A 13,668-nucleotide genomic window follows, 5' to 3' on the forward strand; every position below is an offset into this window, starting at 1 on the left:
TATTCATTCATAGTATGTATCAATATATTCATTCGCTTATATATTATTTTTTCATTTACTATTTGTTAGTTTTATGTACCTAGTTGCCATGTTCTCCTTGACATTTTGTAATGGTATACCTGTGGTTTCTTGACCGGGTAGGGCTAGGCAAAACAACTTCTCACCTGTTCAGTGTCAAATCGAACAGAAAATCAAAACAGCAGGCGAAGCGTAACAGGCAAGACTGTTCTTTTATCGCTTCTCTTCACCGCTAGAATTGGCGTCCTTTGGACCATCATTGGCTTCAACTCACTTATTCCCGCCACTAACCACACTCTTAGAAAAATTCCCGCATTTCACCTGCTGAACACAACGACAAAGCAAGTGACAGAAAACTAAAATGACACGTCCTTCAGAAAGAGGTTCTCCCCTCGCTTTCATCGTTTGCATAACTCTTATCCAAATCCTTGGTATTTTGTCCTTGATCTTGACCGGAATATGGATGGGCAAGTATCGTGGAGGCTTCGCCTGGGATGGATCAGCCCATGAGTTTAACTACCATCCTCTGTGCATGGTCATTGCTTTGGTCTTCTTATACAGTGAAGGTATTGAATTACGCTTATTCTTACATAATAAATGGTTCCCAATAAATCTTTTATTTAATCACCGAAAACTTCAACCAATTTAATACTAAAAACCTTTATAAATAAATCAAGACTTTTGGATACCAATATTTTGTTTTTGAAAGTCGAAGTTGTTGCATAACGTATTTTCATATATATTATGTAAGCTTCCTGCAGGGCACGCATAGCTTCTTCATCAAGGCATATCGAAAGTTCCCGCCTGTAAAATCGCCTTAGCTGAATTTAAAACCTATAAATGTCAATTGAGTGATGCTCTGTACTTCGATATTTTTTTCTATTTCAATATTTTTCAAAAAGAATACTCTGAATCTGAAATAAGAATTTGAACACGTTTTTGGGAGTCTAGAAATTCCTCTTTCTCTGAAGGTTGTCATGGGTACGGTCTGGATATAACAGCGATGGTCCGATGTCAAAATCAAGTGTAAAATTCTCGATTTTCAATATATATCAACAACCACGCACACCCACAAGTATTTTTGTTTAATTTTTAACAACCTCTAATTCAATGTTTTCATTACATTACTGGATATATATAGGAAAATATTGGGTAGCAAATTGGTATTTTTTCCCCTAATTTTAAAATCACGGGGACACAATATTATTGATTAAGCTTAATTAGGCTTGCTCGAATGATTATGATATATGCACATTTTAATTGGGTTTCTTGAATCCTGCCATTATGCAGTTGAATGCACACCGTCAGAAACCATTGATTTCAAAGCCCAAGGCTACTGATTGAATAAGAGAATGTTATTATAAACAATAAACAATAAACCTAGCTATATAAATATAAAATACCATTTATTTATACCACTGTTTTCATAGCTACACGCTGATCAAGAGGTTAAGTGTATAGGGTGGTGATAGGGAAATCATGCAACAGAACCCAGCAGAATATTCCCAATCCTGCCCAATAGACCTCTTTGGCTCTGACATACTGTAATGTTTTCCCATTTTAGACCACGTCATTCCCTAGAGTATCATTTCTTTGTTAAAGGTTTGCGCTCGGTTGCACATGAGGAGACACATGAATATGGATACAGCTCAAGCAAAGAATCTTATTCTCAAGAGAATGACACGTGGTCTGAAATGGGAAAACATTACCTCAAGCCAAAGAGGTCTATTCAGAAGACAAAACAATAAAATCTTAGTGTCATGAGAACACTGATAAAATTCGTTGTTTTGTCATCGATCCTCTGAGTTGAAATTGAATACAAGCTAAGACCAGGCCTTAACATACATTGTATATGCTTGAGATATTATTTTTTTGAAAGAATCACTTAAATTTACTTGCAAATAAAGGACATTTTTAACTTGGACGTAATTACAGTCAAACAAGCTTGTGCGTTCATTTCAAGGTTCAAAGATTTCAATTCAGCATTCAAAGTTTGATTTTTGTTTTGCTTTGAAGCTTGCATTAATGAAATGAACATTGTAAATTTCAATCCCGGCTTTCACCTACGAACAATAATTTAAAAAAAATTGGTCATTTGTGAAAGGACTTTTTGGAGAAAAAAGACCACACCAAACAAAGAATTAATAACTTTTAATGGAAGGTACAATTGTTTAAATAATTTTAGCTTCGTTTTCATGAATCTGTTAAGAACTAAATAAACTAATGTAACCGGCGGCAAGGCGCTCAGCTATGAATCAGATTGCAAGTGGTTTTGACAAAAGAATTTATTGAAAAATTCACACAACTTTACAATACATGAAAAAAAAAAACGGGAACGAGATTACAGGATATCTCTAATGAAAACAAGAAAAATATTTACAATGAGATAAAATAAATTTGTAGCTTATCTAAATAGCTAAAAAGTTATGAATAAAATACAGTTTTGCTAGATATAACTAGAAATGGAAATACGTAAATTACGTCTCAGGTAATTTGAATATTGCATACTGATTAGCAGTGTTTACAATACGCGAGTGAAAATTACTAGGTTGCAAAGTTTAATGTACAAGTCGGTAAACCGTTTAAAATGAACTAAACCAATGGAAAAAGCAATAGGAAAAATTGACTAGAGGTTAACTATGGCTTTAGGTAAGTATTTTAACCTTTGTTTATGACAAACTAAGAATTACACGGTTTACTGAACACGCGGTCGCGACAATGACCTTGAGTGTAGAGTTTAAGTAGCGAACAAATTAAAGGTTGGAAAGAAAAGGTCTTTTATCCCGCAGTTAAGGCTATTTATCGTAGTAAAAAGGTTAAACAAGCGAGTAAGGCGGTAGCGATCCTATAGTAAACGTTTTAAAGAGTTTAAAAGACAAGATACACTCAGCGTGATTACTAAATTACTACTGCGTGAATAACTTTGTACTAAATTACGCGCTAATGCGACTAGAATTACTACAACATGAAACGAATGCTTAACAAATATGTAGAAAATCTAAGCTATAAAATATAACGACTAGTTAACGATATTAACATAGATTTGTCCCAAATCTATCCTAGGTATAAGTGTAAAAGGCTTCAAAGATTCATACCTTTACATCGTAGAGAATTCCTTGTCTTGATATGTGCAACGTCTTCAAGAACTTTTACTACACTGATTTAAGCTTAGTTTGGGCCTATTTTTATGGAAAAACCTGCATTCTTAAGACCTTACACATCCTATGCAATGTTGCACGCCCTAGGCGCAAACAGAATGTCCCAAACACGAACTTACGTAAACAAGCGCCAAACCTAGGCATGACTCACTGTAATGTAATTACGTACGGAAATTATTTCTTGCTTACGCATTTTCCACGCAAACAGTTAACTAAAGAATTACATTCCTATGTGTACACGAGGCATTCCTAATTAAAAATATAGATTTATGTCTAAATAATTACTGTCCAAAATAGTGTCTTTTGACTCTGTCACACTTGCCCCTCCTTTTTGTTTGCTTCGTCCTCGAGCAAATTCAGGAACAATGATACGCAGGTGGACTCGTCAGTGCTGAAGTGCGGATCTTGGAAGATTATAGAGGTTGCTGTGTTGGCCTGCCGTTGTCCTTGTGGAACGTCGGAGTACAGGTGCAGCCAGTTCTTCCTCAGACGCATCGTCACTATCATCATCATCATCAGGTTCAGCTGGTTCTGTCATTGGTTGAAAGGCGATTGTCATTCCTCCAATGTCATCTTCTTCATCTGATGATTCTGGCGATGCAGTACATGTTTGTCTAGACCTGTCAGCTTGCCTGTGTCGTCCTCGTATCTCCAGCATTGGTCTTGGACACACTTGCATTTCTCCTTGACTAACAACTTTATCTCCTCCATGTCCATCAGCTCTTTCAACGACATATGTATTGTTGTCTCTTCGTTCGACGATTTTGTACACTTGGTTGTCCCATTTATCTTGAATCTTGTTTCTTCCTCTGACTTTACGGTTGCGAAGGAGTACTCGCTCTCCAACTTGTAGTGGTTCGGCCAGTGCTCTGCCCTTCTGGTCATGGATCTTCTTTCTGACGGTAGCAGCTTCCTTCAAGTTTTGTGTCACAGTGGTATAAGCTTCTCGTAGACGAGTCTGGTGCTTGGTAATCCATTGCTGGTTGTCTACTGTCACTTGTCTGTCATCATCAGGAAGTAGAATGTCCAAAGGTAGCTTTGCATCTCTACCAAACATCAGGTAGAAGGGTGAGTATCTAGTCGTTGCATGTGGCGTAGCATTATAGGCGTAACATAACTCTTTCAGGTGTTCAGGCCACCTTCTTTTCTTTTCTGCTGGTAGAGTTCTTAGAAGCTCATGTAGTGTACGGTTGAATCTTTCGCACTGCCCATTTCCTTGAGGATGATAGGGGGTTGTCCTTGACTTCTTAATTCCATACACTGCACACAACTCCTTGACTAGTTCTGCCTCAAATGACTTGCCTTGGTCAGAGTGTATTCTTTGGGGGATTCCATACACAAGGAACCATTCTTTAATCAGGGTCTTGACTACGGTTGTAGCTTTCTGATCACGGGTAGGTACAGCAATTGTAAACTTTGTGAACACATCTGTTAACACGAGGACATTTTCTCTTCCATCTGTTGCAGGCTCAAGCAAGGTAAAATCCATCGCTAGCACTTCCAATGGCCTAGTAGCTAGTAGGCTGCCCATCGGCGTCTTGACTGGAAGGTAGGATCCTTTGGCAATGACACATCTTTCACAATTTGAGATCCATTGCTTCACATCTCCTTGCATACCGGGCCACCAACATCTTTTCCTCAAGAGCTGTTCTGTCCTGTCTTGTCCTTGATGTCCACATTGATCGTGCGCACCCTTCAGTACTTGTGATTTCATTGATGTGGGGAGTAGCAGTAACCGAAGCTCACTTCCCTGTCTGACTCCTGTACGGCGGTAGAGAACTCCATGGCTTTCCTCAATCCTGTTCCAGTGACTAAGCAACTTCCTTGTATCCCTTGTCTCTTGTTGGCTTTGCCTTTTACTTGGCCGACGTCCAAGGTTTCGGTAGTGGAGGAGACGACTGATACATGGGTCCTCCTGCTGTAGTCGTTGGATCTCTGTGAGAGGTGTGGTTGGGAATGAGGTTGCTTGCTCCTCCAGCGCACTTGTCTCTGTGTTGCTTATGAACGCTGCTGATACCATCAAATGTTGACGTACCTCTTCTGGTAGGTCTGTAGTATTGGTAGAATAGGCTAGTGTACTTCTTACTTCAACTGTGGTTGGTTCTTCATCTCGGTTGATGCGACTTAGAGCATCTGCATTCTGGTTGTGACGTCCAGGGCGGTACTTGATGGTGAAGTTGAAGTTTGCTAACTCTGCAGCCCACCTCTGCTCCACAGCTTTCAGCTTACTCTTTGACTGTAGGTATGTCAGCGGGTTGTTGTCTGTGTAGACGACAAACTTCGATCCCAGCAGGTACTCCCTGAACTTCTCACATACAGCCCACTTCAAGGCTAGTAGTTCCAGCTTCCTCGATGAGTAGTTCTCCATGTTTCGCTCTCCACCTCTCAGGCCTCGGCTGGCATAAGCGATCACTTTGACTCTTCCGTCCTGTTCTTGGGACAGCACGGCTCCCAATCCTTCGTTGGACGCATCCGTCTCTAGGATGAAGGGCTTGGTGTAGTCCGGGTAGGCCAGCACTGGTGCTGAGGTTAGTAGATTCTTTAACTTGTTGAAGCTCTTGTGGCACTCTTCTGTCCACAGTACTCCAATCTGCTTCCGGGTGGTCTTGTTACTTCCTCCGCTCCCGAGCTCAGCAACTAACTTGTGCAGCGGACCTGCCACTTGAGCGAACTTGGGGACAAATCTTCTGTAGTAAGACGCGAAACCAAGGAATGATCGCACATCGCGCACTGTCTGGGGAACTGGCCACTCGTTAACTGCCTTTGTCTTTTCAGGGTCTGTCTCGACACCGTCAGCAGAGACCACGTGCCCCAGATAGGACACCCGATCTCTGAAGAGTTGACACTTGGTTGGTTCAACCTTTAATCCATGATGCTTCAGCTTACTGAATACCGTTTCCAACCGCTCAAGATGTTCTTCAATGGTGGATGAGAAGACTATGATGTCGTCCAGGTAGACCATCAGGGTGCGAAGTATGTCCTCTCGGAAGACTCCTTGCATCAACCTTTGGAAGGTCGCTGGGGCATTCTGTAGTCCAAACGGCATCCGAGTGTACTGAAACAAACCCATGGGCGTTGTGAACGCAGTCTTGTGCTGATCATCAGGATGGACTTCAACTTGATTGTAGGCTGATGCCAGATCTATGGTGGAAAAGTACTTTGCGCCACGCAGTGCCTCCAGTGATTCCTCTATCCTTGGTAGGGGGTACTGATCACGCTTGGTTTTCTGGTTCAGCTTCCGGTAGTCGACGCACATCCTCAAGGCTCCAGACTTCTTTCGTACAAGCACTATTGGGGAGGCATAGTTACTCTCACTTGGACATATCACTCCTTTTTCTAGCAAGTCTTGTAGATGCTGTTGCACCTCCTGGTATTGGTTTGGAGGAATCCTTCTGTAACGCTCTGTGACAGGCACATCATCGTCTGTGTAGATGCGATGATATGTTGTCTTTGTACAGCCAAGGTCCTCCTTACATGAAGCGAACACCTCTTCATTTCTTTCGAACATCTGGAGAGCTTTCTCCCTCTGAAGTTCCGTCCCGGGGAAATGTTCCAGGGTAATCCCGTGAGGGGGTGTCTGTATCCTTTGCCAACGTACTTTGCCCACAGCTTCCCGTTGGGGTGGCATCTGAGGGTCAGCACTAAGGTTACAGCACACTGTCACCATGTTATTCTCGTGTAGGAACTCCAACTGCTCTCCTCTCTTGACCATCTCTCCCTCTCGCACAATTCCAATCCGCGTCCTCGGCTTTAGCCATATGTCCTTTGCCGTCTGGTTGGCAACTCTGACATAGTAACACGTCTTGGTAGTATCCACGAGAGTACTGGCCACGGTGAGGTTTCCTTCTACTGGTACACCAAGGGGTTCGATCACAGCATCAGTGCCCCATGATGGGCCTGTGACCAAGATATCAGATTCTGTGAAAGCAGGGACCCAGACTTTGTCTGAGCCGGCTACTTTCACGAACCCAGTTTTACGTTTACTCTTCTTCTCTTCATCTTGCAGGATCTGTTGGTATTGGGGCACCTGCCCAAGAACGTTGGTTCCCAGTAGGCCAGGTACCCTCCTCTGCATTACTGTAGTGGCTGCTGTGTCCTTCGTGATGAAGATGCCGCACCCAGGGACCACCACTCCTCCGATCTCTACTGTAGCGACGATATGTCCAATGTAAGGGATGTCCAAACCGTTAGCTCCTCGCAGCTGCAGTAATCTTGTTTCAGGGTGTAGGTCTCCTAGGGTTGGCTGTAGCTTCTCCCTGTAGAACGACTCGGTGATGAGGGTAACCATGGAGCCCGTATCCACTAAGCTTTTCACAGGTACTCCGCCAATCCTCGCCACCACTGTGGGACTTGTCCCGACAAACTTTTCGTTCTGAAAAAGAGAGTTAGAGCCACTACAGTTCCTCTCCACGGCGTGGCTCACTGCCGTGGAGAGCTGGAGTTTGACTCCTTCTGTGGTGCTGCTGGTGCCTTGTCTTTCAGGGGCTTTGGGCAGTTCGGCCGAAGATGTCCAAGCTCGTGGCAGTTGTAACATCTCCTCGGACCACGTGGGGGACTTCGTGGTGGTGATGGGCTTGCTAACTTCATGGTAAGTTGGGTTAGCAGCTTCTGCTGCTCATCCAGCAATTTTTGTTGCTGCATGAGCCTCTCCACCAGGGCCTTCTGTCCTGCTGTAAGCTCTTGGATGGCATTTACTTGGTTGCTCTCCACCAACACCTCCTTGGCCGCTGCATGGCGATGTGCTCCTCTATCTGTGTCTTCCGAGCTACGATAGGCCTCTTGCCTCACCTCGTTGAAGGTCTTCTCGGGATGTTCTCTGATATAGCGCTTGAGATCCCTGCGCAACAGGTTGTCACGCAAGTTCTCAACGAATGTGTCTCTGAGGTTCTGGTCCTTGTTTTCCAGGGCTCCTACGTGTACTCTGGTTATGTGCTCCGCCATTGACATCAGGGCATGGGCAAAGTCCTGGATGGGCTCCCTGTCACCTTGTTTTCTGGCGAAAAACCTCTGGAGAAGCTGGGTCTTGGTGAGCTTCTCTCCGAAGACGTCTCTCAGAATCCTGAAGAAACCCTCCGGGTCTGTCCAGTCATCCGCAGGCCTTAGTCGAACTTCATCTCGAGCCGCTCCTTCTAAGCTATGGTACAGGAAATCCACCGCCTCTTGAGAAGTTAACTTCTGGGCAGCCACAGACCTCTGTGCATCCGCTATCCAGTCTTCAAGCACCTTGTCGTCTCTGCCACCAGCATACTTCCTCAGCTTCTTCTCCCTTGGCACTGTCACTTTCACCACTGGTGCAGGAACAGGTTGGGCAGGGGGTCCTCCTTCAGCCTGCATGCCATCCAGCTGTGCCTTGAGTGCAGCCAATTGCTCTGTGAGTGCAGCCACAGCTTCTTCTGCCATGATTTCAGTCTCGTTCCCGTTTGTAAATAATCAATAACTACTAATGTCAACTTTCTTGCAATCCCACTTCTGACACCAAAAATGTAACCGGCGGCAAGGCGCTCAGCTATGAATCAGATTGCAAGTGGTTTTTACAAAAGAATTTATTGTAAAATTCACACAACTTTACAATACATGAAAAAAAAAAACGGGAACGAGATTACAGGATATCTCTAATGAAAACAAGAAAAATATTTACAATGAGATAAAATAAATTTGTAGCTTATCTAAATAGCTAAAAAGTTATGAATAAAATACAGTTTTGCTAGATATAACTAGAAATGGAAATACGTAAATTACGTCTCAGGTAATTTGAATATTGCATACTGATTAGCAGTGTTTACAATACGCGAGTGAAAATTACTAGGTTGCAAAGTTTAATGTACAAGTCGGTAAACCGTTTAAAATGAACTAAACCAATGGAAAAAGCAATAGGAAAAATTGACTAGAGGTTAACTATGGCTTTAGGTAAGTATTTTAACCTTTGTTTATGACAAACTAAGAATTACACGGTTTACTGAACACGCGGTCGCGACAATGACCTTGAGTGTAGAGTTTAAGTAGCGAACAAATTAAAGGTTGGAAAGAAAAGGTCTTTTATCCCGCAGTTAAGGCTATTTATCGTAGTAAAAAGGTTAAACAAGCGAGTAAGGCGGTAGCGATCCTATAGTAAACGTTTTAAAGAGTTTAAAAGACAAGATACACTCAGCGTGATTACTAAATTACTACTGCGTGAATAACTTTGTACTAAATTACGCGCTAATGCGACTAGAATTACTACAACATGAAACGAATGCTTAACAAATATGTAGAAAATCTAAGCTATAAAATATAACGACTAGTTAACGATATTAACATAGATTTGTCCCAAATCTATCCTAGGTATAAGTGTAAAAGGCTTCAAAGATTCATACCTTTACATCGTAGAGAATTCCTTGTCTTGATATGTGCAACGTCTTCAAGAACTTTTACTACACTGATTTAAGCTTAGTTTGGGCCTATTTTTATGGAAAAACCTGCATTCTTAAGGCCTTACACATCCTATGCAATGTTGCACGCCCTAGGCGCAAACAGAATGTCCCAAACACGAACTTACGTAAACAAGCGCCAAACCTAGGCATGACTCACTGTAATGTAATTACGTACGGAAATTATTTCTTGCTTACGCATTTTCCACGCAAACAGTTAACTAAAGAATTACATTCCTATGTGTACACGAGGCATTCCTAATTAAAAATATAGATTTATGTCTAAATAATTACTGTCCAAAATAGTGTCTTTTGACTCTGTCACACTAATCTGAGCCCAGAATTCAAATTCGCAATTGTTCGTTCCATTAAATGTAGTTAAAGCTTCATTAAAGCAGGATGGAAATTGAACTTCGAATAATGAATTGAATCCTTGAACCTTGATATTAGTAACTTAAATGCATGAGCTGGTTTGACGGTAATGAATTTATTTCATTCAGACCACATGTCATTGCCTTGAGTATCATTTCTTAGTTTGTTTAACAGTTATATAATACAATAATTTTAGGCACATAAATATGAATTCGAATACAACTCAAATGAAGAATCTTATTCTCAAGAGAGTGACATGTGGCCTGAAATGGAACAACATAAAATACCTAATAATGTTAGACTGAGTTACCAGTATAAATTATTTTCTAATTTTATTATTGCATTGTGTTCTCATTTTCAGCCATGATTGTTTATCGTGTCTTTCGATACCAGAACAAGTTTGTGGTTAAATTGGTTCACTTTGGTCTTCAGCTGGTTGCATTCGCCATAGCTGTTCTGGGTCTGAAGGCAGCTTTTGACTTTCACAATCATAACAAAATTCCTAATATGTATTCACTGCATAGCTGGCTTGGAATTTCTACAATGTTTTTGTTCACTACTCAGGTACAAAATACTGTTTACTCTACAGGCCACTCAATGATTGAGTGAGTGATAAAATGAATAAAAGAATGAGTAATTGAAGGAAATGATCAAATAAGGGAACAAACGAGTAAATGAATTTAAATGAACCAGTGAATGATTCATGAATGAGTGTTTGAATGGAATAAGGAAATGAATGATTAAAAAATTAAAGAATGTCTCAGAAAAAATGAATGAATAAAGGAGTGATCAAATATGTAAATGGATGAATAAATGGATGAATGAATAAGTGAGTGAGTAAATGAATGAATGAAATTAACAATTATTTATAACAAGTCAGCCCAATTAGAATGCTGGGGTGAATACGATGATACAGTAACAATATACCTGAGAAATGTTAAGCAAAAGGGGCATGACCATTAATCCCTTTTACCACCCCTGGATCACCGCTTCTGAGAATGAGTATTAAATGAATGATTATCTTTTGAGTATGAATGAATCAACCTGGGCCCATTTGTATGAATAGTAAATAGGGCTATTTATATCCCGCCGATAAATCTTACCCAGTGGATAAATTTATTGGATAACAGCATCAACTTATCCACTATTTTTGGAATAGTGCTATCCACCTTTCCTACAACCAATCAGGGTTAAACTAAATCAATTAAGTACTCAAATATTAACTGATTATAACTGAATCAATTAGTACTCAAATATTATCTTATTATTATAACTTTTTCCTTGATAGCTTGCTGGTGGTTTTATAAGTTTCTTGTTCCCCAAGTTACCCGATGGTCCACGGGCATCATATCACAAGATTCACATCTTCTTTGGTGTGTTGATTTTCATGATGGCTATTGCTACATGTCTTCTAGGAATGACTGAAAAAGCTCTATTTTCCATCAAGTAGGTGATATTTAACAGCCCATTTCATATTTGTTTTGAGACCTAACTGACTCCACCTGTTTGGCATTTTGGCTACTGCCAATTACCACAAGCCGAGTGCATTCGATCCTGAGCAATAATTTTAATATATTCCTATGGAAAAATGGCTCCTAAATCGTGGGAATATTTACCACTCTCAATGGGTTGCCCTTAGCCTGTGGTAAATTTTATTGGCAGTAACCAAAATGGCAAACGACTCCAAACGTCTGGAGTCGGTTAGGTCACAGAATCAGGAAACAGGCTGTGAGTTTAATATAAGACTTAGTATAACTCAAAAGTTTATTATCATTATTATAATAATTCTTTAACCACCATGTAATTACGACAGACTGTTTTTATTGTACATTGATTGCTAATCAAGACTAAAATCCTGACATGTTATATAGTAGGCATAAGCCTTCTTAACCAACTAGTAATTTGTCTATTACAAATCCAGCACTCTCATTGGATGAGCTACTAGTTGTCTATTAGTGATAGACCACTAGCAGCGAAAAGTGCCAGTTTGGAAATCCAAACAATGGTGGTTAACTCACGTTTTCATTCAAATTTTAAAAATTGCTTTTATCCACTTATTTGACTATCACTGACTAGTAGATCATTTATGGGCTTCAAGTCCAATGTTATTGTCAAATTAATGGTACATGGAAACCGTTGTGAAGTACATGAGAACCATTGTAAGGTACATGGGAATGATTTATTTGATTGGCCGCTGTATGACCTGTCACTAATAAACATTTCTTCTCTCCCTGAAGGGCAACATACTCCAAGTTTGTACCTGAAGGTATCCTCATCAATGTCCTGGGCGTCATCCTTGTATTGTTAGCTGCCATAGTCATGTTTGTTGTGACCAACTCGGCCTACAAGAGAGTGGAGAATGATGACGAGCAAAAAGCCTTAATGTCTACCAATGACTAAGGCCTAGTTTTCACTTGCAACAAAATCAGAGTCGGAATAAATAAATAATCTTTATTGAGGAATCAACTTATAACAAAGGGAAAACCAGAAAACCAAAACAGAAGTGAAGTAGAAGCAGAATCAGAAGGATCGGAAGGTTTCCTGTTGCTTGGCTTGTGCTTCCACTTATGACAAGCATTTTTCATTTGCAGTCAGTCACGCATGAACTGCTTCGGACTCTGACTTCGTCGCAAGTGAAACCAGGCTTAAATGTCATACAATGTGATGTATGTTACCTTGGCTAGCCAATTGAAATTAATATTTAATGTTTCATTAGTATGGTCAATCATAGATTTTTTTCTTTTAACAACATCATGACAGTTAATTATTTCTTTAAAAAAAATTAACAGACCTGACTTGTAAGCAGGGGTCTGTCAAAGCAATTTTCCCCTGATTTTTGATTGACAAATATTAGAAAGGCTAAGGTATCATGTGCCACAATATAGTGCAAACACTATATCTTTGAAACAGTACTATATGTTATTCATAACTAGCAAGAGCTCTATGTACATGTAATACTAAATAGCACCGATGAAACACTAATAGGAAACAATTGATGGGTTTCAAGCATTCCCAAGAGAGTTAAAAAACAAAAGCATGGCGGCCATGCATTGTGGTACCGTTAACAAAGGATGCTAATGAGAAATCTTTTGTTAAATAATACCAACATGGCTGCGATGACGTAACGTGCAATTGAAGAATAGACATACTTGAGCTATTTTGGACCATGACGTAGTGCAATATAAACTTATTAGTACTGTTTCACAAATTAGCGTTTGCACTGAAATATTGGAATTTAATTGCAGGAAACTGTAAAATTTTAATTATTTAAATCTTAAATATTAAGGTTCAATTTATTTAAAGTTAAAAAGATAAATTTTACTAAAATTTTCAATAACTCAAACAGTTTTGTCGTGTATCTCAGCAACAAATAGTACTCATGCATCATGAAAAATGGTTTGGTGTGATTTACGTTTTAACTGGATCATTTAAAAAAAAATTATTTACCCTTTCTTTGTTGCAAATATGAATACATAGAAATAATATTTAAATTCATATCATTAGGTATATGTTAATATTATGATAATTCAAACTATTGATCTTTTTAGTGCTATCAATATAATGACTCAAGACTAAACGGAATGAGTGAACAAATTTTAATTTATTGGAAATTATATGTCATTCTGGGTATCATAGTTTGATTTTACTAATGCCAGTGATCAAAGTTGTATGATAAGGGACTAACAGTCAAATTAAAACAAAAGAAAATAATG

The 13,668-nt window shown here is 39.9% G+C and overlaps 1 protein-coding gene and 1 long non-coding RNA gene across 2 annotated transcripts; both read left to right on the plus strand.

The window, feature by feature from the left end:
• The first annotated feature begins 157 nt into the window (after positions 1-157).
• LOC116300999 (ferric reductase SjCytb561) lies at positions 158-13,668 on the plus strand. Its single transcript, XM_089027280.1, has 4 exons — positions 158-584; positions 10,317-10,519; positions 11,244-11,401; positions 12,193-13,668. The coding sequence occupies exons 1-4, from the start codon at positions 380-382 to the stop codon at positions 12,353-12,355; spliced, it is 729 nt and encodes a 242-aa protein (XP_088883406.1). The 5' UTR covers positions 158-379; the 3' UTR covers positions 12,356-13,668.
• LOC148912384 (uncharacterized) lies at positions 8,869-9,873 on the plus strand. The gene is made up of 2 exons (XR_016119266.1): positions 8,869-9,083; positions 9,498-9,873. It is a non-coding gene; the product is annotated as an uncharacterized LOC148912384 (long non-coding RNA).

Source organism: Actinia tenebrosa, unplaced genomic scaffold, assembly GCF_029948245.1.
Source record: "Actinia tenebrosa isolate PJP-AT-01 unplaced genomic scaffold, QUT_ActTen_1.0 PGA_scaffold11__36_contigs__length_13525064, whole genome shotgun sequence".
NCBI lineage: Eukaryota > Metazoa > Cnidaria > Anthozoa > Actiniaria > Actiniidae > Actinia > Actinia tenebrosa.